The 21,396-nt window shown below is 40.7% G+C and overlaps 3 protein-coding genes across 6 annotated transcripts in view; 2 read left to right on the top strand and 1 right to left on the bottom strand.

Moving 5' to 3' along the window:
• ppm1aa (protein phosphatase, Mg2+/Mn2+ dependent, 1Aa) overlaps window positions 1-14,137 on the bottom strand; it is a 36,910-nt gene extending 22,773 nt beyond the window's left edge. Inside the window, exons 1-3 of one of the 3 annotated variants that reach the window (XM_082515829.1) lie at window positions 13,532-14,137; window positions 2,721-3,574; window positions 2,503-2,620 (exon numbers count right to left, since the gene is read on the bottom strand). In XM_082515829.1, coding sequence (XP_082371955.1) covers window positions 2,503-2,620; window positions 2,721-3,557 — 955 coding nt within the window. In that variant the 5' untranslated portion in view covers window positions 3,558-3,574; window positions 13,532-14,137. Of the gene's footprint in view, window positions 1-2,502; window positions 2,621-2,720; window positions 3,575-4,471; window positions 4,906-13,531 lie in introns of those variants that run through there. The other 2 variants (XM_082515828.1, XM_082515830.1) reach the window with 2 other exon arrangements.
• dhrs7 (dehydrogenase/reductase (SDR family) member 7) lies at window positions 7,475-15,223 on the top strand. The gene is made up of 7 exons (XM_082515834.1): window positions 7,475-7,862; window positions 8,487-8,639; window positions 8,798-8,904; window positions 9,108-9,347; window positions 9,518-9,640; window positions 9,741-9,956; window positions 14,929-15,223. Exons 1-7 carry the CDS (start codon window positions 7,733-7,735, stop codon window positions 14,968-14,970), a joined length of 1,011 nt encoding a protein of 336 aa, XP_082371960.1. The 5' UTR covers window positions 7,475-7,732; the 3' UTR covers window positions 14,971-15,223.
• On the top strand, window positions 12,745-21,371 carry LOC309695299 (dehydrogenase/reductase SDR family member 7-like). Of its 2 annotated transcripts, none has more exons than XM_082515831.1 (7): window positions 12,745-12,978; window positions 17,792-17,944; window positions 18,168-18,274; window positions 19,350-19,589; window positions 19,708-19,830; window positions 19,913-20,125; window positions 20,989-21,371. In XM_082515831.1, exons 1-7 carry the CDS (start codon window positions 12,762-12,764, stop codon window positions 21,028-21,030), a joined length of 1,095 nt encoding a protein of 364 aa, XP_082371957.1. In that variant the 5' UTR covers window positions 12,745-12,761; the 3' UTR covers window positions 21,031-21,371. The 2 variants fall into 2 exon arrangements, with proteins under 2 accessions (XP_082371957.1, XP_082371958.1); XM_082515832.1 differs by lacking the exon at window positions 12,745-12,978 and adding an exon at window positions 15,327-16,523.
• The last annotated feature ends 25 nt before the right edge of the window (window positions 21,372-21,396 follow it).

Below are 21,396 nucleotides of genomic sequence, written 5' to 3'. Positions count from 1 at the left end.
TCGCCGAGCAACACAGACTTTCAACTCCCGCCACAGATTTTCTATGGGGTTGAGGTCTGGAGACTGGCTAGGCCACTCCAGGACTTTCAAATGCTTCTTACGGAGCCACTCCTTTGTTGCCCGGGCGGTGTGTTTTGGATCATTGTCATGTTGGAAGACCCAGCCTCGTTTCAGCTTCAAAGTTCTCACTGATGGAAGGAGGTTTTGGCTCAAAATCTCACGATACATGGCCCCATTCATTCTGTCCTTAACACGGATCAGTCGTCCTGTCCCTTGGCAGAAAAACAGCCCCATAGCATGATGTTTCCACCCCCATGCTTCACAGTAGGTATGGTGTTCTTGGGATGCAACTCAGTATTCTTCTTCCTCCACCTTCAAACAGGTGCCATTCATACAGGTAACGAGTGGGGGACAGAAAAGCTTCTTACAGAAGACGTTACAGGTCTGTGAGAGCCAGAGATTTTCCTTGTTTGAGGTGACCAAATACTTATTTTCCACCCTAATTTACGAATAAATTCTTTACAAATCCTACCATGTGAATTCATGGATTTTTTTTTCACATTCTTTTTTGCCCCACTGTATTAATTAGAGATATAACAACTGGCAACCAGACAAGTTCATTCTACCATCTAAAACTGAAAGGCTATCATTAAAATTTGGTAACATGGGCAGTAACGATATTTACTTTGGAGTTTGTTTTGCTTTAAGCGCATCTAAAATTTCTCTACATGCAGCTGCTAAGCCACAAGACAACACAGAAAAGCAGGGGAGGCAACAAAGACAGATAAAACAGGAGGTGAAACAAAAAAGATAAAGACATCTATCCTTTTTTGTTCCTTTTTAGCTGAGTGGTTAGTCAGGTTGAGAAGAACTAAGCCCTGTGTAAATAATGTATAAAGCTGTTGTAACTATGCTAGCGAGTACAAAACTTTACCGGGATTTCTTATATGACCCAAAGCAGCTTCTTTTCACAGAACCTTTAGGCAGTAGCCCGGAAAGTGAAGAAGAAATAAGTACAAGGCATTTTCCTAAAATCCAGGTTTTATTATTATTATTATTATTATTATTATTATTATTATTATTATTATAATACCCGTTCCTGCGCGATGAATGGGACGCAACAACAGGTATAACCTCAACCAGCAATTGCTACTTTTCTTTTTTTTTTTATTCTACAAAATAGTAATGAAGCATTAACTGATGCTCAAACAGAACAACATAAGCCCAGGCAGGAATCATGCCAACAGGTGCTACACCAATGGTGATGGTGTAGCTGGCAGCACTTGCCTGTTTTTTTACCTTTACTTGCCACTGGGATACTACATTGGTGGACTGGGACCAAATTTGAATCTCGACTGCAATTTCACCGACAGTGACAACAAAATAACTGGATAAACTGACTATTCTTTTGCATTTGTTTTCACTGCAAAACTCATCTTTTTTTATTGTCTTTGTTATAAATCAGACGCTCCTATTTAATTTGTGGCTGTGCATTTTTAACCCCTGTCTAAAAGCTCAAGGTTATTACTGAGTTTATAGTCAAGGCAACACAATGAGAGCCCTCAGTCAACAATCTATTTCAAAGTTAGTAAAAGTCCCAAGGTTTCCATAGTTGATCCTATGGCTGGATTACCGTTTCCTGCAGGTGCTTTGCACTACAGGTATTTTAGAATTCCTCCCCTGGTATGTTTTAAGTATCAGGCAACAGTCTCCCTGTTGCCAACCAAGGCCACTGCCACCTTTGACTCTGTTCGACCCCATCTGCACACACAAACACCCCGTAGTGGATGCAAAAAGACAGGGACTGATAGTTGCCCTTTTGATATCATCTTTATGGACACCATAAATCACTTACTAAACTATTATCAGATGAACCTCCACCACTTCCAACTTTTCAAAAATGCATTTGTTTCTCCATAGTGTAGTGGTTAAAGCATTTGCTTAACATGCAAAATATCTTCAGTTGAAAACCAGGCTGTTAATTTAAATCTTGCCTGGGAAAAACTTACTTTACCTGTCAGCAACACCCTTCATGAAGTTTCACACCCTGTTTTACACTTAAAAGTTTTTTGGGGGGTTTTTGGTTTTGTTTTTTTAATCTAAAGGTTGAATACTTCCAGAACATTAGGGGGTAAAAAGGAAATGATGATCACTGGCAGCATTTGAGAGACTTGACATCACTAGTAAGATATTGTTTTATTGATACATGTGCAGGATGCGCAAATAAACTTAAGATGTCAATGGCAGTCTCACTGTAATCAATGAATTTGAAGTCCTTCATTTGGTGTTTCAATGCTTCATTATACAGTATGATTCAAATATCTACCTTAAATATATCAGATATTTAAGACCCAATCTACAGACATTACAAACAAAACACTTCCCGTTTTTGCTCTTTGATTTTGCATTTTTCATTGCCTCTAAATATAAGTAAGATATATGAGCATTTGTAAACTTGATGTTTTACTCTATAATAATGTCAACCAAAAGTGCTTTTACTACCTTCTACTCTGGCCTCCAGATATTTGTCCAGCTCAGCTTCTCGTTTCACTGCTTCTGAAGATACCTTTGGGGCCCCAGGAAAGCAGACTAGCACAACACTCATATTGTCCCGGCTTCCCTGCAAAGAAATCAAAGATAACAAACAAGAATTTATGTAAATCAACCATTGTACCAAACAGTTCAACAAAGTGTCAGAAGAGGGTTTGTTGATGGTATACCTTGTACAAGCAGGTGTCAACAATTTCATTGCTGACTTTTTCAAGATCATCCGTAACCTCTAGCCTTGACCTCACAAAGTCACACAGTTCTTCATTGGCCATGACATCCCAGATGCCATCACAAGCTAATATAATGAATTCATCTTCCCCCTCGCTTCTCTCTATTGCATAAACTTCAGGCTCCGGAGAAACAAGCTGCTCTGTCGGGCCTTTTCCATGCACGCATTTGTAGTCGAAGTCTCCCAGAGCACGGGACACTGCTAGGGACCCATTAACTCGCTGGATCATGACTGAGCCACCGGCGTTCTGGATCCTTTCCTTTTCCAGTGGGTTGCTAGGTTTGTGATCCTGTGTGAAGAAGTGCACAGTGCCACCCCGGCTGAGGAGCCCACGCGAGTCGCCGCAGTTGATGAAGTAGATATGGCTTGGAGAAATCATTACCCCCACTGCAGTGGAGCCACTTCTGTCCACACCGTGCTTCTTCTCGGAGATGGTTCGCATGTGTTCGTCAATCTGCAAGAACCCAGTGCGGATACCATTCTTCACGCTGTCCACACAGGGGTCATCCTGAAGAGCACTCTGGAAGTCTGAGTTGCTGGTGATGTGCTCCAGCAGGTGCTCACAGCAGTACTTGGCCACCTGAGAGCCAGCATGCCCATCATAAACAGCGAAGAATGACCACAGGTCGAGACCATGAGACAGACCAATTACTGCTGTGTGTGCATCCTCCATCTCAACCCTCCAACCCTGCATGCTGCTCAGCCCATACCTCAGGTTGTTACCTTCACCATGGGAATTATACTTTTCCATCTTTGGTTTGTCCAGAAATGCACCCATTGTGTCCCTTTAAAAGCCTGTAACACAAAAGAAATGACAAATTCGTTGATTAAGAAAGTGCAGTCCAATCAAAGCCCCAATTTGGAAACTAAAACAATACATGTTGTCTAATTATGACAATGTGAAAACATAAAACGAGTACAAATCTGACAAATTTTCTGAAAAATAGTTTTCTAAGAAATAACCAGAAAGAGGCACCAATTCTATCAATAAACTAACAGCACGTCTTAGATCCATTTGTGGCAAAAGATTAACATCTTGGAGTTGAGTTCAGCCCCTACTAGTCTAAAAATAGTAGACTTGTGTGCACATTTTGGCCACACATTAGGAACACTGCTGGTGTGGATCAGACTGAAACGCCCTCAGGCCAGTGGCTGTCTAGAGTTTACCAATAAATGTAACGAAACGTTTTAAGTTATTTACTTTCATTTTGATAGTCCACTAAACCACTGTGACCTCCGCAATGCAGACCACTTCACCATACTAGCTACCTGGGGTAGTAAAGAGTTGCAGCTACACGCCTGTAGCGCTAGCCCCAGCTAGCAGACTCGATAACCATCACAAGACATAAAATCGGTCAAAACCAACTCTAACGCTGTAATGAACTACTTTACACCATAGTCACGTTTATTAAGGCTCAATAATGCTGCTGGGTTTAGTGAGAAACTTTGCTCTGCAGCCAGTACCGACTACAACTGAAATAAACAAACAGCCTAGCCTACTTACGGGCCTTGACCCTTGTCCCTCACAGCTAACTGACAGGCCTCCCTCCCTGCCGTGGTGCGCTAATATAATATTGAGGCAGGCAAAGCCCTTGGCCTTGCTAATTGCTACATGCTAACACAGCTAAGAACTACGGCTGCCCAATGTTCCTCAACAGCTGCTGGCTACAAAGTAAACATTTAATGACTTACCAAATACCAAAATACTAGTCGACACCAGCGGAAGATACAACAGGGACGATGACCGACTGGCCGCAGTTCGCACCAGAGAGGGTACACCGACGAAACTAGGGGGTATACGGCGGTTTAGCTAAGGTAGCTAGCCAGTTAGCAGCGAGCAATCGTCACTCAAGATTCGGTGCATATAAATTGTGTAGGTGCGGAGATCCCTCTTTGCGTACGTCCGTGATGCATTACATTATCTCAGCTGGCGAGAATATTCAAACGGATTTTCTCGTGGCTTTTTGGGGGGTGGCCGGTGGTTTATGCGGCCAAGCCAGGGGAAGGGAAGCTGAAACGTCTGCCCCAGCCTCTCCACTTGACAGCCTGACAACTTGCTAGCTAACGTTAGCCTGAGCGGCACGGAGCGACGGAGACAGGACCCGGATGTTGCAGGTTGCGCATTCGAAAACATGACATCATTCCTAAAGATCTGTGGCTGGCTGCTCCAGCTGCTACATAGAAACATGCTCGCAAAGCATGTATACCACAACACGGGCTTCCAAATCTGATATAAACAAGCCCGTACAAAATGACAATTAATTCAGTGCAATCCTGCAAACGTGCTGCATAAGTGCTTCTGTCAAAATATGTCGTTATTGCACAAATTCCTGCTTCTTGTGCAATTTCAGTCTGTAGAAGGGAAATGTGGCACAGTTAATGTTGACCATTGCTTGATTTTTGTTTTTATTAATTTTAATTTATTTTATTTTACCCCCCTCCCCCGCCATGTTCTCCGGCGCCACCAATAGGTCGAATTATAGGTGTGTTTATGCACTTGAATCGCTTGCTTTATTTATTTATTTATTTATTTATTTAATTATAATAATTTACAACTGGAAGGTTTCCACCACATTCCTACAGCAAATTATAAACAATTATAAAGGTTAACATGCATGCATAAATTGTTATGTTTAGCTGTTAAGTATAATTCGTGAGGTCTGTCCAAAAAGTTAGGTTACAATATATGTAATCATAAAAATGAGTGAAATCTTTTTCTTATTTGATTTGTTGTTCCAAAGAATTTTCGAGGAAATTTATAACCTATAATATGTGCAACCACAAAACAAATGAGTTCTACTTTTCAGATGATTCCTGTGAAAAAGTTTATTTTTCATTGACATTTAGCAATCATTTAGATGTACATGTTTCTGGGATTATATATTACATAATATTTTATCTGCAATTCATTATTTTGTTTTATATGTAGTATCTAAAACGTAAGAACCGAAACTTTATGGCAACTGGCATCTACAAACAAAACATTCCCATAAAACTTCCCACGATAGTTTTATTTTGCTGCTGTAGAAACATAAACTAGTCTGATTCACCGAGTGTTTCTTTGAGGTCAGTCACTGTCATACTGTATTTTTTACAGAAGCGGGTTTCCTAAAAAGCTGACAAGTTTTTGCTGGGTATATTTGTAACAGAGGATCTTTAGGCCAAGTCTCATAAAAGTTAAATGAGATGACACAGAGGTTGTGTGTGGCATTGCTCGCTCTTCTGTAACAGGCTTTCAAACCCAGTATCCAAAAGCCTGTGGGTAGAAGATGACCACCATCTGCACCATTTTTACTGTGGACAGTTAGGGGAGGACTTTCTCTAATAGATTGAATTGACTTTGCTGTCCCAACAGGAAGTCTTTTCAATATATCATAACACAATACCAATATTTACTTTGTTTGTTTGCTTTTTTTTTTATTACTGAGTTCCTTGTTATATTATAATCAGCTTTTTAAATGTCATTTGTTATTTTATTTTCTGATTTTTGTTTTTTAAGCTCATTCATTTTATATTGTTTGACATTTTTATTTTCATGTAAATTTATATTCTTGAGTATTTTACCTTATAGCTATTTTTGTTTTGTCATGTTGTATTATGTCATACTGAGCTATTCTATTTAATTTAAGCAATTCTGTCGGTTACAGCTGCTCTAGCATAATTTCCCTTCTGGGATGAATACTGTAGTATCTTATCTTAAATGCCCTTTAACCTTGCTGAGTTGCTAGACTCCCTTATCATCGCTGTAGCTTTAATGGTTGACAGTTCTTTAAATGAGCATGGTATTCACATGGATGCAGGGGTCTCGAAAATTAAGATGTAATCAAGAGGAACTGAGCAATACATGAATCAATGTAACATGTCATGATCCATTTACTCTGAAGGGTCTGTTTGGTAAAAATGAGATATTATTTAAAGAAAAATTAAAAGATATGTTATGAAAATGAGTTAAAATGTATTACATTTACACTAGACATCCATGAGCCAAAATGTGTCCAGTGTGCTAAGCAATCAAAATTAAGTGCCTTGTGTCTAACTGCACTCGGCCAGTAAAATAACCACCACATGCATGTTTTTCAGTTTGGAGTGTTTCTAAACCCATTAAATCCAACATGAAAATAACACTGTCCTCAGTTAGTTAAACTAGTCAAGATCACAGTTTTTATACTATGCAAATCCGTCCTGCATCAGGCTTGCATAAACCAATGACCGGGGGGATATAGGTTATTTTAATAATAATAACAGATAATAGATGGATATAGGTTACTTTAAAATGAAATACAACATGCAAAACTGCATATCGCTAATGCCTCATACTGGGAAAACGTGTGTTTGCTTGTATTACTGAAATATATCCCCTCATCTTACTTACTGCCATACTATACTTACATATCTTACTGTCTTGGAGCAACTGTGACCACATAATTTCCTCAGGGATTAGTAAAGTATTGTGAGTCTGATTCTGTTCCATTAAATCCTCTCTCATCTAAACTCAGGGCTGGGTTTGGGGGTTTTTTGTTTGTTTTTCTTGGAGACTCGCAGGGTTCTGCAGGACACTGTGTAACAGCTGTGGTTCAAGTTCGTTATTGCAAAAGATAACTGTTATACTGTTATGCAACCTGGAGAAGAGCGATAGATAGGAAGAAGCACGTTTATTTCTGAAGATTTAATTTTGAAAATAAAGCGGAAGTGACGTAGACATCCTTTAACTTAGTTTTGGTTGTAGCTATGGGGTTAGGGTTACTGCTTCATTATTGCAAACATTTTAAGAGATACTTATTATTCTTAACATCTTAACAGATACTCTGACCTGTAACTATCGTAAAATGCTTCGACCGTAAGTAGACACCGTTCGCACATGCGTGGTACCGATCGGATTTCCGGTACGGATCGGGTAGTGACAAGCCACTTTAAAAGTATACGCGTGTACTGTAGCCCACTTGCTCCCACCAAATGGACTGCTGGATTGTGTCTGCTCTCAGCTGGTTTATACCAGTTTATTTACTCATCCATTTACTCTGCTTCCTTTTCGCGGATGCAGACTTCACTCTCCTCTGGGCAAGTCTAGCGGGGCACAAGCCAGGTGAGTCAAACGAAACACACCACATGTTGTCTTCACCTTCTTGTTTATAACGAAGGGAATCCGTCCTATGAGGGGACAAGCACGGGTAACCTCTCTGTTTGTGATTGATCGGTTGAACTGTCAAAGAACAATAAGTTGATTTTATAAGGCTTCGTCTTCAACTCAGATTGACCTCTGAACTCTTTAACGGCAAAACGTCATTTGTGTTTAGAAGATATTGTGTGCCATGCTAACTTTACTCTGATGTGAGCCTCAGCAGAACACACAGCTTCTTATATTATATAGACATGTAATCATACAACAAATTCCGTATAATGTTACAATATGCACTTAATAATTTCTCTGTATGAATGTCAAAAGTCTTCCATTTTAGTGCACTGGAACATTTTCTGAACAGTGACCACAGGTAGTCAACAAAAGTACTAAAGGCAAAACTATCCAAAAGTTCAAGAGTCTTCTGTGAAAAAGATAAAATAAGTAATAATAATTTTGGTGAAAGTAAGAGCATACAATAAGAGTGCCGTATTCAGTTAAAACAAAATCAGGCAATCTTTATGACTCCTCTGTTGCTAAGTGTCGTAAAAGAAATTCGCCTTGTTGACTGTTGTGGTTTGTGTCAACCAGAGAGGAAGCTGAAAGGGCTGGTGGTGTGGATCACTGGAGCATCCAGTGGTATTGGAGAAGAGCTGGCCTACCAGCTGGCAAAGTGCGGCTCACGTCTCATCCTGTCTGCCCGCCGTGAGGATGAGCTACACAGAGTGAAACGCCATTGCTTAGGTAAGATAAATTAAAATGATGTTGTTATGTATTCAACATCCATGCTTTAACTTTTTACCTTTTCAGTCAGTTCGGTTGCAACTGGGCATTAGCTTGATTTCAGTTCAGTGTTACTTGCTTGTGATCAGCTGAATCATTTTTATTCTTTTATTTTCAAGAGACCTCCAACCTTAAGGATGACGATGTTCTTGTTCTTCCCCTTGATTTGCTGGAGAGGACATCACACGAGGAAAGAACAAAAACAGTTATTCGCTACTTTGGGAATGTAAGGCTTAGTTCTTAGTTTCATTACCACATTAATATTTCCTGACGCCTGCAACTTATTTAAAAGGTGCTGGTTTTAAACCAGGAATCAAACAATGACCCAATTAAAATTCTATTTCACCAGATTGTAGATTGATAACTTTTCAAGTCACGTCATCTTTCTGCACTTTTTTTATCCTATCTTATTTTTTCATCCCTCATCAGATTGATATACTCATTAACAATGGCGGTCGAAGTCAGCGCTCTCTGTTTTTGGAAACCAGCGTGGATGTGTGCCAGGCCTTGATGGAGCTCAACTTCTTAGGTACGGTCTCTCTAACCAAGCAGGTGCTGCCTCACATGACGCAGCGAGGCAGGGGGAGCATCGTGACTGTCAGCAGCCTAGTCGGCCTCGCCGGGGCGCCTCTTGCAACAGGATACTGTGCCACCAAGCATGCTCTTCAGGTGATGCGATTTCTCATGACTCTGTGGTTTGAATTTAACTCATTTAATGTAATTGAATGTTTCTGCATCTCGTCTAAACTTAGCATTAGTTATATATGGGGAACAAAGGAAGGGAAAAAAAACTATTACCGGTCCCAACTGGGTAAGTGGTGTTGCTGTATTTTCCACAGGGTTTTTTCAATGCCCTTCGACCTGAGCTGACTGATTATCCAAAGATACTAATTAGCATGGTGTGCCCAGGGCCAATCCAATCACAGATTATCAGCAACGTCTTCACAGAGGAGCTAAACAAGGTAATGCATTTTATTTGCTGTTGCGATTTCACATTTGTGACATAAGTGCTTTTTGAGAACGTTTGCTTTCAGTAACCATTTTTCCTTCCATTACGTAAAGCCTGTGGCATCAGTTGGAAGCCAGGAACACAAAATGCCAACAAGTCGCTGTGTGCATTTAATGCTAGTGGGAATCGCCAATGGTGTCAAGGAGATGTGGATTGCACAGCAGCCCTTCCTCCTGTTTTACTACGCCTGGCAGTATGCTCCTACATTTGCCTGGTTCATCACAGACCTGCTGGGAAGGAAGAGAGTTCAAAATTTTAAAGCTGGTGTGGTACGTACATAATATGCACAGGGTGTATGTAAAAGATGGGTGTAGCCACCAAGACAGCATGCCTTGGCCTCTGGACTCGGAATTCTGAAGGCATCATGTTGATTTTTTTTTTTTTTGCGCCAAAAGTGAACATATTTAGATCAGAGGGTGAGGATATTGGCTCAAGTTAGCAACATGCTAATTAGTGATAAATAGCAGACTAATAAAACTAATGCACAAACTGACAGGCTGTACATAATAGCAGGGGATGTTAAGCAGCACAGACCCAGTTAAGAGGTCCAGTTCAGCTCCCCGTGTCTGTAAACCTGTCAGTCAAAGCATTCAAACCCCCAAATTTCAGCTTGATAAACAGGCAGAACAAAACATGTTATGAGGGGAAACGGGCTATAGAGACTTTGCTGTAGATGTGTTTTTTCATGGCTGAGCTTGGTTATTGGGTACATAAAAGGTTGATGAGGCCATTGCATGTCATCCATTAGTTTCTGGAGTCTGCACTCAAGCATTTTTGATGCAACCATGTTTTATTATATTTATATATAAATTAATATAAAGCACAAAATCTAAAACTTGTGTCTTATATTGTAGGGTAAAGACCACACAATAATAGATCCTATCTTCTTGCCCTGGTTATCAGAATCAGAAACTTTATTGTCATTGTCATGAGAACAACGAAATTAAGAATGGTCCCCGATCATTGCATCATCCCTAGCAATATCAAAATATAAATAAAACAATAAAGTTCAATAAATAAAATAGATAGAATACTTAAAATACTAATAAGATATAACAGTAAAACATTCACATACATTCCCACACACATGCTTCAGACCGTGCATAGATTAACACAAGAGTGGCGTGATGGACATTTTTTTGTAGTATTCAGATGTGTTATTGCAGTTGGATAACAGCTGTGTTTGAGTCTATTAGTCCTTGCTCTGATTGCCCTGTACCGTCTGCCTGAGGGCAACAGTTCGAACAGGGAGTGGCCAGGATGTGAGGTGTCTTTTATGATGTTTTGGGCCTTTTTAAAACAGTGGGCGTTGTGTAGAACTTCCAGTGTGGGGAGAGGGCAGCCAGTGATCTTTTGGGCGGTGTTAATGATCCCTTGGAGTGCTTTCCTCTGAGCCCCTGTGCAGCTAGTGTACCAGATGCATATGCAGTAAGTTAGAACACTCTCAATGGTGGCTCTGTAGAAGGACACCAGCAGTTTCTGTGTGATGTTATTCCTCCTGAGAATTCTCAGGAAGTACAGTCTCTGTTGGGCCTTTTTCAGCAGCTCGGAGGTGTTCACACTCCAGGAAAGGTTCTCCTCTATATTGACTCCCAGGAAGCGGAAGCTTGCCACCCTTTCTACACAGTCCCCATTTATGAATAGTGGTTGGATCTCTGCCTTTTTCCTTCTGAAGTCTATTATGAGTTCTTTGGTTTTTGAAGTGTTGAGGAGGAGGTTATTGGCCTTACACCATGACGTCAGCTGCTCCACCTCGTCTCTGTACGTAGACTCGTCTCCCTTGGAAATGAGCCCCACCACTGTGGTGTCATCTGCAAATTTCACAAAGATGTTGCTGTGGTGGCGAGGAGTGCAGTCGTGTGTGTAGAGAGAGTAGAGCAGTGGACTGAGCACACAGCCCTGGGGTGAGCCAGTGCTGAGACTCAGGGCTGAGGATGTGTGATGGCCAACTCTGACTCTCTGTCTACGGCCCGAGAGGAAGCTATTGATCCACATGCAGGTGCTGTATGGAAGCCCCAGGTCTTGTAGCTTGGCCACCAGTTTGTGTGGAAGGATGGTGTTAAAAGCTGAGCAGTAATCCACGAAGAGCATCTGCACATAGCTACCATGCTCTTCCAGGTGAGTTAATGCAGCATGGAGTGCTGTGGCTACAGCGTCTTCCGTGGATCGGTTTGCTCTGTAGGCAAACTGGTGTGGATCCAGGCTGCGGGGCAGGGCTGCTGTGATGTGTCTGCGGACCAGCTTCTCAAAGCATTTCATTACCACTGGGGTGAGTGCCACCGGTCTGTAGTCATTCAGGCCGGTGATGTGGGGCTTCTTAGGCAAGGGGACTATGGTGGAGGACTTCAGGCAGAGTGGGACAGTCGCCTGTGCGAGGGATTTGTTGAAAATCCTGGTGAAGATCCCAGCCAGCTGTCCTGCACAATCCCTCAATATTCGACCTGGCACACCATCAGGACCCGCCGCCTTCCTCGGGTTAACAGCCTGCAGCATGCGCCTCACCTCGTGCTCTTCCAGGGTGAGGGTGGTGCTGCTATGGGTGGCGTGTTGCTGCTGTGGCTCCAATACCTCCGGTACCCTGGTCTCAAAGCGGGCAAAGAAGATATTCAGCTCCTCTGCCAGCTCCAGGTCACCGTCCGCAGCTCCGAGATTGATCTTATAGTTGGTTAGGTGCTGGATGCCTTGCCACACCTGCCGGCTGGTATTATGCAGTTGAGCCTTATTTGTGTCCTTTTCACTCCCTGTCATTTAAGTGTGTGAGAATTTTAAAAATGTCTATAGCTCATACATAGAGTCCAGACCTGCTTTAATTCTTCATGGCATAGATTTAACAAGGTGCTGGAAACATTCCTCAGAGATTTTGGTCCATAGTCACATGACAGCACCACACAGTTACTACACATTTATTGGCTACACATCCATGAGGTGACTCTCTGGAGTCCACCAAATCTCAAAAGTGCTCTATAGCCAGGTTTCATTTGACGTAGACGTGACGTCGACGTAAAGCGCGAAATTTGACTGGTGGTCGGAAGTGAAAAAGATAAGCGCAAAATCACAGACAGACAGTACGCAAAATGCCTATGTCCTGTTGTGTTTACGGATGCTCCAGTAGGTCGACCAGAGAAACTGATAAACGGTATTTTAGGGTACCAAAAATAGCCCAACGAAGAGGAGAAAAATGGAAAATTCTAACCGAAAAACGTAGGAAAAAATGGATTTTAAATTTACGTTTACAGTCGGGAGGAGCAGAGTCTGCCAATGCCCGTGTCTGCAGCGACCACTTCGTCAGAGGTAATGTTATGTTTGCAAACGAACTTATTAGCATTAGGTTGTCGTTACATTCTCGTTTACTTAGTGCTTTTAAGTTAGTAGTCTAATATTGACTTGATTGGGACTATAGGCTGCCCAAGTGCTTTGGATGACGAAGAGTCTGAGGACTGGGCTCCGACGGTCAATCTCGGCTACGATCGAAAACCCAGATCGGAATCAGTTCTCAAACGAGAGAAAAGAATGAAGCTTAAGGCAGAACAGCATCGATGTGCAGAGGCGATTTTGGATATGCAACAGACGGCTGAGAGCCCGGATTTGAGCCTAGTGACAGTGGAGAACAGGCTACTAACCCTGCCATACAATTGCAATGAGCTGCAATCACTTCTCCATCCTCCTTTGCAATTACCCAAGTCTTCAGAGGTGTCTCGTTAGACCGCTGAGAATGGTTTACCTTGAAACAAACAACTGTCACTCTAACGAAGTCCTAAGGATGTGGCATGTTTGTTGACGTTAAAGCCGCTACCGCTAACTGTTAGCGTGTTTAAGATAAAGCAATATAAGAACAAACACTCACCCTTGCAAACACCAAACTGTATCCATCACGGAGACGTTTTGTTCCAAGGTTGTGGACCCACCCGCTGACAAAAACATTGTACGCCTCCAGACTCTTGAAAGCTTTCATTTGCTGCCTAGTGTAGTAAGAAGTCTGGAGGACCAAGTAGTTGGTGATATCCACAGCCTCGATAGTAGGCAAATCCTTTACTTCTGTGGTGTATTCGGACATTTTCAAAGAATACGGATCACGTCCGATATATTTTTTAACTATCTGTTTATATCTCTCCCGAGAAACGGGGTCTAAAGTTGCACAATAGCTGCTCTCCTGACTCTCCACAGTGTCCTCCATGTTTACTTCCGCCCTCCACTCAAAAATCGCGCTGCCTCCGCACGTCATCAGAACCACGTGACCGCAACCCAACTATTGGGTTAGGATTCAATGACTGCAGAGGTTGTTTGAGTACAGTGAACCCCGTGTCATGTTCAAGAAACCAGTTTGCGTTGATTTGAGCTTTATGTCTCAGGTTATCCTGCTTCAAGCAGCTGTCTGAAGATGCGGTGATAAAAGGGTAATACTCAATTGATCCCAAGCAACCCAAATATCCATCCTTTTATTTTCTTTACACCAAATTCTGACCTTACCATCCAAAGGTAGCAACAGAAGTTGAACCTCATCAGACACGGCAACATTTTTCCAGAGTTCTGTTGTGCAACCTTGGTGAGCTTGTCTGAATTGTAGCCTCAGTTTCCTGTTCTAAGCTGACAAGAAATGGCACCCGGTGTGGTCTCCCTATTGTGTCAATGGGGCATTTTCACCCGAGGAACTGTAGCTCACTGCATATTTTCTCTTTTTCAAACAGTTTCTGAAATACGCTTACCAGCTACATTCATACATCTGCTGCATTCAAAGTTACTCTAATCACTTTTCTGCCTCATTCTAATGGTCTGTTTGAACCTCAGCAGGTCATCTGAATCTTCTTTACTTGCCTAAACTCATTGAGTTTGCTACCTTGTGATTGGATGGTTAGATATTTATGTTACTGATCAGCTGACTAAAGTGGCCAGTGAGTGTAATTATGTCAGTATTTAACGGAGAGGGAGGAGAATGCATATAAATTGCACACTGGACCTTAAATATAAAGAGGTTAATTTACAGAAAGGTCATTTTGCAGCTGGGTGGCCGTTGCTTCAGAAGGATCATTTTGAAACAGAAAGAGCCTAAAAAAACATGAATAGCATAACAGTGAAATCCCTGCCTATAAAGCTCGTCATCTTGTGACCACCTTGAAAAAATTTTTTTTTTAAGATGTACAAATATTAACAGCATGTCTATTTGGACGTTTTCCTTTAAATTATTTTGATTTGATTCAGGGAAGTAGAAAATCAGTGCTGACAGCCGCACTCTTCCTTTTGCAGGATGCAGACTCTGCATACTTCACTAAACCAAAGACCTCCTGAAAGCTGCGTCCTCAGGAAGAAACACTTCAATGTGTTCCTAAAGTTGGACTTTGGATTTTTTTTTCCATCCAGAAGGAAGAATTCAAGGACATGACTGTTTAAAAGCTCAGTTTAAAAGCTCTTCTTGTCTCAGACGTAGTTAGTCTGTTTTTCCCCTGGGTTTTTTTTTTTTTTTTTTTTTTTTTTTGGCCTAAAGAATGATTACAGATTTGAATGACCTTTTGGATGACTAATAAAGTTTACTTTAAATTTTCTTTTGGGCCAGGTTGTTTAATGAAACATTAAACTGCTGTTTGATGAGCGATTTTTTTTTTTTTTTTTTTTTTTTTTTTTTATTTATTTATTTATTTTTTTTTATTTATTTTTTTTATTGTAAGCATATGAAAGAGTAGAGGACTTAGAAAATTTACACTTCCTTTAAAGGGACAAGTAAAATTATCAACACAACATCACACCAAACACTATGCAGATACAGTAAGACCCAATCCAATGCACGTCTTCATAGAAGCTTAAAAATCCTTGTGAGGTTATTCTTTCACAAATCTTCTTGTAGGAGTCTTTGGAATCACGCTTGGGCACTCATACTCAGACTTCACCTGAATAACCAACCGTCTAATGAAATAACGTTCTTAATAGCCTACCAGTTTTGTCCAGGCCCTGGAATCACAATTTTAATGTGATGAGACTAAGTCTCAATTTTAGCTGTTTCTAAATCATGGTGAATTTACTGACAGTCACCTGTTTGTGTTTCATGCACTTTGCAGCTTCAGTTTTAATTATATATATTTTTAACATGTTTCTGAGACACAGAAAAACAACAACCACTATGTAAGTTTCAAAGACTTTTGAAATTGGTGTAAATTCTTGACCCTTATTCTTCATAACCTCTGAAATTCTTTGTGGCAAGCTTGATATCAACTTCCTTCCTATTGGTGTCAAGATTGACTCATAGTTTAAAAAAAAAAAAAAAAAAGCCCTCAAAGACTAGCTTCTTACAATGACCAGGGAGCAATTTGATGACACTTTGGTGCATTTTCAAGCATGATGGAAAACCATGTCTCTAGGCTAAAGTAATATTTAAATGGTTCAAATATCATCAAATTAACATTTTGGATCCATACACAAGAAATATGATACATTTGGTCTTTTGGGGTAAAAAGTGGGAACCCACAAGTTAATCAGCTTTGAACTCTAACAAGGCAGGAATGGATCCCAATCAGTCGAGAAACCACAGAGTGTTTTAAAAATTATGAAGAAGAAGAATAAAGACTTTAAATATCGCTCTCTAGGTTTAAATTTGAAAATACTAGAGAGGAAGTGATTACACAAGTGGTTACACTTTAACCACCTCTCATTATAGGTTGCCGTGTAGTTACTTAAATCATAAGTTTGTTGGTTGTGCATGTGTGTTGTTTTACAAGGAATGGAGTCCTGCACTGTATCTGCACTGAGCTGCTTCATAGCATTTTGTTTACTTGTCTGTTTAATTGGCTTCATTTTCGCGGATGCAGACTTCACTCTGCTTTGGGCAAGTCTGACAGGGCAAAGGCCAGGTGAGTGAAACAACCATCCCCCAGCACTGTGAGAAGTTTCTTATTAATAAAGAAGGGGCTCAGATTTGTGATCAAATGTGTATCTCTGCAACTGTTGGGGACAGTAAAAATAAAAAATGTTAATCAGCAAAGGCTAAGTAAGGCAAATTTTGGAAGAGATCATACATTTTTCTCTTATCAATTATTCACAAATGTTTTCGTATCAGGGAGCAGTGGCAGTCACAGGAGGCCTCTTCAGAGCCTGTTGCTGTTACTAAGTGCAAAGTTATCCTAAAGGGAAAGCACAGACTGTCTGTCAGCCAAGGGTTTGTTCTAAACAGAAACACATTTACTTAATAAAACAATCTTTGATAGCAATGCGGTGATTTTTGTGAAGCTGAAATGTGATACCTTAAAGAGGGAAGTTGTGCCCAAGGATCACTGTTAAGGACAACAGCTACAGAGAGCTAAATTAGACTGAAAACCTGCACTGAGACCTGAAGTGTGAATTCATTCTGTACTGTGCTGTACTGAAGGGGATAAAACCGGGATTATACTGTACCATTATAACTAGGCCTGCCATGTTAATGTGTAAGCAGGAGTTTGATGTTGTAGCTAGTCAAATATAGGTCAAACTTTAACTATTTTTATGCTGTTAGATAGTTTTGTAAGGAGCACTTTAGTCTTCACCATAATTAGAAAGTAAAGCATGATGCATAGAGTATCATTAAAACTTACAGGAATCTGGCCTCTTGTACTTGAGTGTAACCAGTGGTTTCCAACTTGTTTTAAACTTTCTTTATTTCCATTCATGAAGACATCTCTTGATTTGACAGCTTAGCAATGATACACCTATCTCTTCGAGAGTTCTCTTGACTTGTTTAGATGTTACTGAAGGGGAAAAAAAGGAAAGGATACTGTGACCAGCCACTTTAGTTTTCATCTGTGGTCTTTCAGGCCTTTTTGGTATTTTTGAGATGGCCATCCTTCCATGCACACCCTGGAAAATTTCAAATCAACAGTTAACCTAACCCCACTAATTGCATGTTTTTGACTTGTGGAGGGAAGCTTCAGTACCTGGAGAGAACCCATGCAAACATGGGCAGAACATGCAAACTCCACACAGAAAGGCCCCCACCAGATGGTGGAGTGAAACTTTATTTCCTTTTTACCGATGTACCAGATTATGGATTTGGCTACTCCTTAGGTTTTTGCTATCTCTCTGAAAGTTTATAAAGACCAAAGAACTGTAGCAGGAAATGTTGACTGTTGTGGTTTGTGTCAACCAGAGAGGAAGCTGAAAGGGTTGGTGGTGTGGATCACTGGAGCATCCAGCGGTATTGGAGAAGAGCTGGCCTACCAGCTGGCAAAGTGCGGCTCACGTCTCATCCTGTCTGCCCGGCGTGAGGATGAGCTACACAGAGTGAAACGCCATTGCTTAGGTAAGATAAATTGTTTTAAATTGTCAAATTATATCAAAGTAAAGTGGATTCCAGCCAAAAGAAACCCACTTAATGTGAAGGAACACTTAAGCTTGGGTACATGGACGTATATGGAGTATAACACATTAATAACATACTAGGTTTCCATATGATGTCAGTTATAGTTTGTTCAGTTTTACTCAAAAGTGACTAAATGAATGCTTTTTGTCCTTTATTCTTTAAGAGACCTCTGAACTTAAGGATGAGGATATTCTTGTTCTTCCACTTGATTTGCTGGAGAGGAGGTCACATGAGACAAAAACAAAAACTGTGATTGGGTACTTTGGACACGTAAGCTCACTGCAGTTGCTCATAGTTTCATGAATTTTTTTGTTGTTGCATTAACAACTCATCTATAACATTCAAATACTGGGTTTGATTTACATAATAGAGACCACCATTGTCTTATTTTAAAGACATCCTTTAATGGATGGTTAGTTTCACTTCACTTTGTGGATGTAGTTTATTTTTTCATTATTCAAGTCATTTTCTAAGAACCTGTGACAGTGTGTAAATTCAAGACTTTTTACTTTAACAAGGTGTAGAAAACCTGGATATGTATGCCATACATGAAAAAGGGCTAAGGTAAAATATAGCAAAACGTATTTCCAGCTTTTACTGCAAAACCTTCCTTTTGTAGCACATGCAGAAGTCAGTTTGGAACCAGCATCCAAAATCTGTATCCTTCAGCATTAATGGTGTGCTGTCACAGATATGCTTGTTACCTATGCTGTGTGCACCAATGCAGCCCCAGATGCTGACCTTTGGACTTGGTTCTCACAGTAAGCTTGGTTGTCTGTCTCCTTTTCTAGCCCGAACCATGTGTGGCACCCACGATTTCCAGGAACTATTTCAAATTTGGATTGATCAAACTGCAGTTTTAAATCCCCCTGTTAGCTGTGACATGTTCCACCACTTTTAAAGCCTAACACTGTTGTGCCCCTTTTACAAAAGCAGATCTACTGAGATGTATTCCAGCAGTCATCATCTGATCAAAGCCTTTTAACTGTTATTTTAAATCCACATGCACCATCTCTTCTGAGGTTGTAAACTCTCAGATAGCTACTCTGTTTTAAATGTCTGCTGAAAACAATGTTTTTTCTCCATAAACATTCACCCTTACAATTGTGATAGTTTTGATGAGACATGTGTCCTCTATTCAATAATAATAAAAAGACTAAAGCTTCCACTGAAACTAATAAAAACTAAACTAAAACTAAACATTTTCGCACAAAAAAACTAAACTGAAACAACAAAATCCACTCTGAAAACTAACTGAATCAAAATAAAAACAAATTAGAAAGTACAAAACTATAGGTAACTGAAATAAATGAGATTTCAGATGTTCTTTTCTATCCCTCATCAGATTGATATCCTCATTAACAATGGCGGTCGAAGTCAGCGCTCTCTGTTCTTGGAAACCAGCGTGGATGTGTGCCAGGCCTTGATGGAGCTCAACTTCTTCGGTACGGTCTCTCTAACCAAGCAGGTGCTGCCTCACATGACGCAGCGAGGCAGGGGGAGCATCGTGACTGTCAGCAGCCTCTTTGGCCTTACCGCTGCGCCTCTTGCAACAGGTGCCTCTGCTAGCAAGCATGCACTTCAGGTGATGAGATTTCAGAAAGGAGATTATGACCATTTTATTTCTCTTAATTCTTTTCAACTAAATGTATTAGTTGTTGGCTTGTGGGAACAGATCTGGATCTCTGCTGTATTATCCACAGGGTTTCTTTAATTCCCTTCGAACTGAGCTGACTGACTATCCAAAAATACTAATTAGCACAGTGTGTCCAGGGCCCGTCCAATCACAAATCGCCAAAAATGCCTTTACAGCAGAAATAAACAAGGTATTTTTTTTAGTTGATATGCCTAATATAACCATTTCAAAGCTATGTTTTAAGTAACAAGTTTTCCTCTCATTACTTCAAGCCTCCACCCACAGTTGGACATCTGAAGAGGATGCCAACAGATCGCTGTGTGCGTTTAATGCTAGTGGGAATTTCCAATGGTGTCAAGGAGATGTGGATCTCTCAGCAGCCCATGCTCCTGCTTTACTACACCTGGCAGTATGCGCCCACATTCGCCTGGTCCGTGTCCGACAGGTTGGGCAGAAAATGGGTGCAGAATTTCAAAGCTGGTCGGGTAGGTACAGAAAGTTTTTATGGTGCAAAATTCCCTTGTAGATATATTATTTACACATTAGTGTAGGTCTGAGAAATTCAAACATCACCATATTTTTACCAAATACTCTGATCAATATGAGTATATATTTGGGCTTTATGAGTTAGTAAAAATCTTTTTTCATAATATTTGTTTTACACATTTTGACTTGGTCAGGAGCATGCAGGTGAACATGCAGCTTTTTTCCACTTTACTTGGGGCACATCAGATGCTGCCCTTTCTTTCTGCAACATTTGTGCTGCTGCAGTATTCTGCAAGGTTAGCTATGCTAGATTAGACCTGAGACTGGTGGGTTCTCACTGTGTGAACAGGCTGAAAATACTTGAATAAAGTTGAACTATGTGTGTAGCGCTGTCTCTTAACAGCTGGGAGGCTCTAGCTTCTACTGACCTTGGTTGAGTCTAATAAGAAGAAGGCAGTGGCTAGGGTATGACAGTGAGCATGACTCCTTCCCCCTGGTGCTGACTGGATAACTGACTGACCAGTGTGTCTGGTGGCCTCTGCTGGACAGTGACAGCTGAGGGCCATGCAGAAAGGTCATGCCACTACTGGCTAGCCATTGTGGATTCACTTGCTTGGGATGAAGGAGGATCATTTTGGGACCAAAAGAAAAAGAGGAAACACTATAAAGACTTACAGAATCTAAACATTCCTCTACAGTGAAATAGTTGGGCAATGTAAGGGGCATGCTTGTGACCAATAAAGTATCTCAAGATTTACAGATGTTAACATGATATATATTCAGACAATTTTCAACCTTGAATAAAATAATTTTTCATTTTTGGTGCAAATCAAGTGCTGACAGTTAGCATCTTCTTTTGTAGGATGCAGACTCTGCGAACTTGACTAAACCGAAGACCTCCTGAAAATCACATCCTCAAGGGGAAATTGCATTCCTAATGTTGGACTTTGTATTTTTTCTCTCCTTTTTTCAAAATTTCTGCTTTCATGTCATGTCACCTTGGGATGGCTGTTGCGGGCGATAAACTGGCGATGTATAAATGAAATTGAATTGAGTCTTGAAGTAAATATTTAGAGACATAACTGGTTTGAAAGCTCCGTGCCCTCTTCCTATCTTAAATGAAATGTTTGTAACCAATAATCAACTTGTGGTACACAGCCTTGAAGAATGGACAACAAGCTATAAAGACTATATTAAGAATGGCAATGTTTCTGCAACGACCCTTTAAATGCCTACAAAAATTGAGTTATGTTCAGTTTTCTCTATCCCG

The sequence above is a fragment of the Aulonocara stuartgranti genome (genome assembly GCF_965226115.1).
Source record: "Aulonocara stuartgranti genome assembly, chromosome: 19".
In the NCBI taxonomy this organism is placed as follows: Eukaryota; Metazoa; Chordata; class Actinopteri; order Cichliformes; family Cichlidae; genus Aulonocara; species Aulonocara stuartgranti.
The sequence above is the reverse complement of the archived record's forward strand: the minus strand, read 5'-3'. Positions and strand labels throughout refer to the sequence as shown.

Coding starts and splice junctions, on each gene's coding strand:
- dhrs7 (XM_082515834.1), top strand. CDS start 7,733: ATGGACTGCTGGATTGTGTCTGCTCTCAGCTGGTTTATACCAGTTTAT. Junction 9,348..9,517: donor CCACCAAGCATGCTCTTCAG/GTGATGCGATTT, acceptor TATTTTCCACAG/GGTTTTTTCAATGCCCTTCG. Junction 9,957..14,928: donor AAAATTTTAAAGCTGGTGTG/GTACGTACATAA, acceptor TTCCTTTTGCAG/GATGCAGACTCTGCATACTT.
- LOC309695299 (XM_082515831.1), top strand. CDS start 12,762: ATGCCTATGTCCTGTTGTGTTTACGGATGCTCCAGTAGGTCGACCAGA. Junction 17,945..18,167: donor AGTGAAACGCCATTGCTTAG/GTAAGATAAATT, acceptor TTATTCTTTAAG/AGACCTCTGAACTTAAGGAT. Junction 19,590..19,707: donor CTAGCAAGCATGCACTTCAG/GTGATGAGATTT, acceptor TATTATCCACAG/GGTTTCTTTAATTCCCTTCG.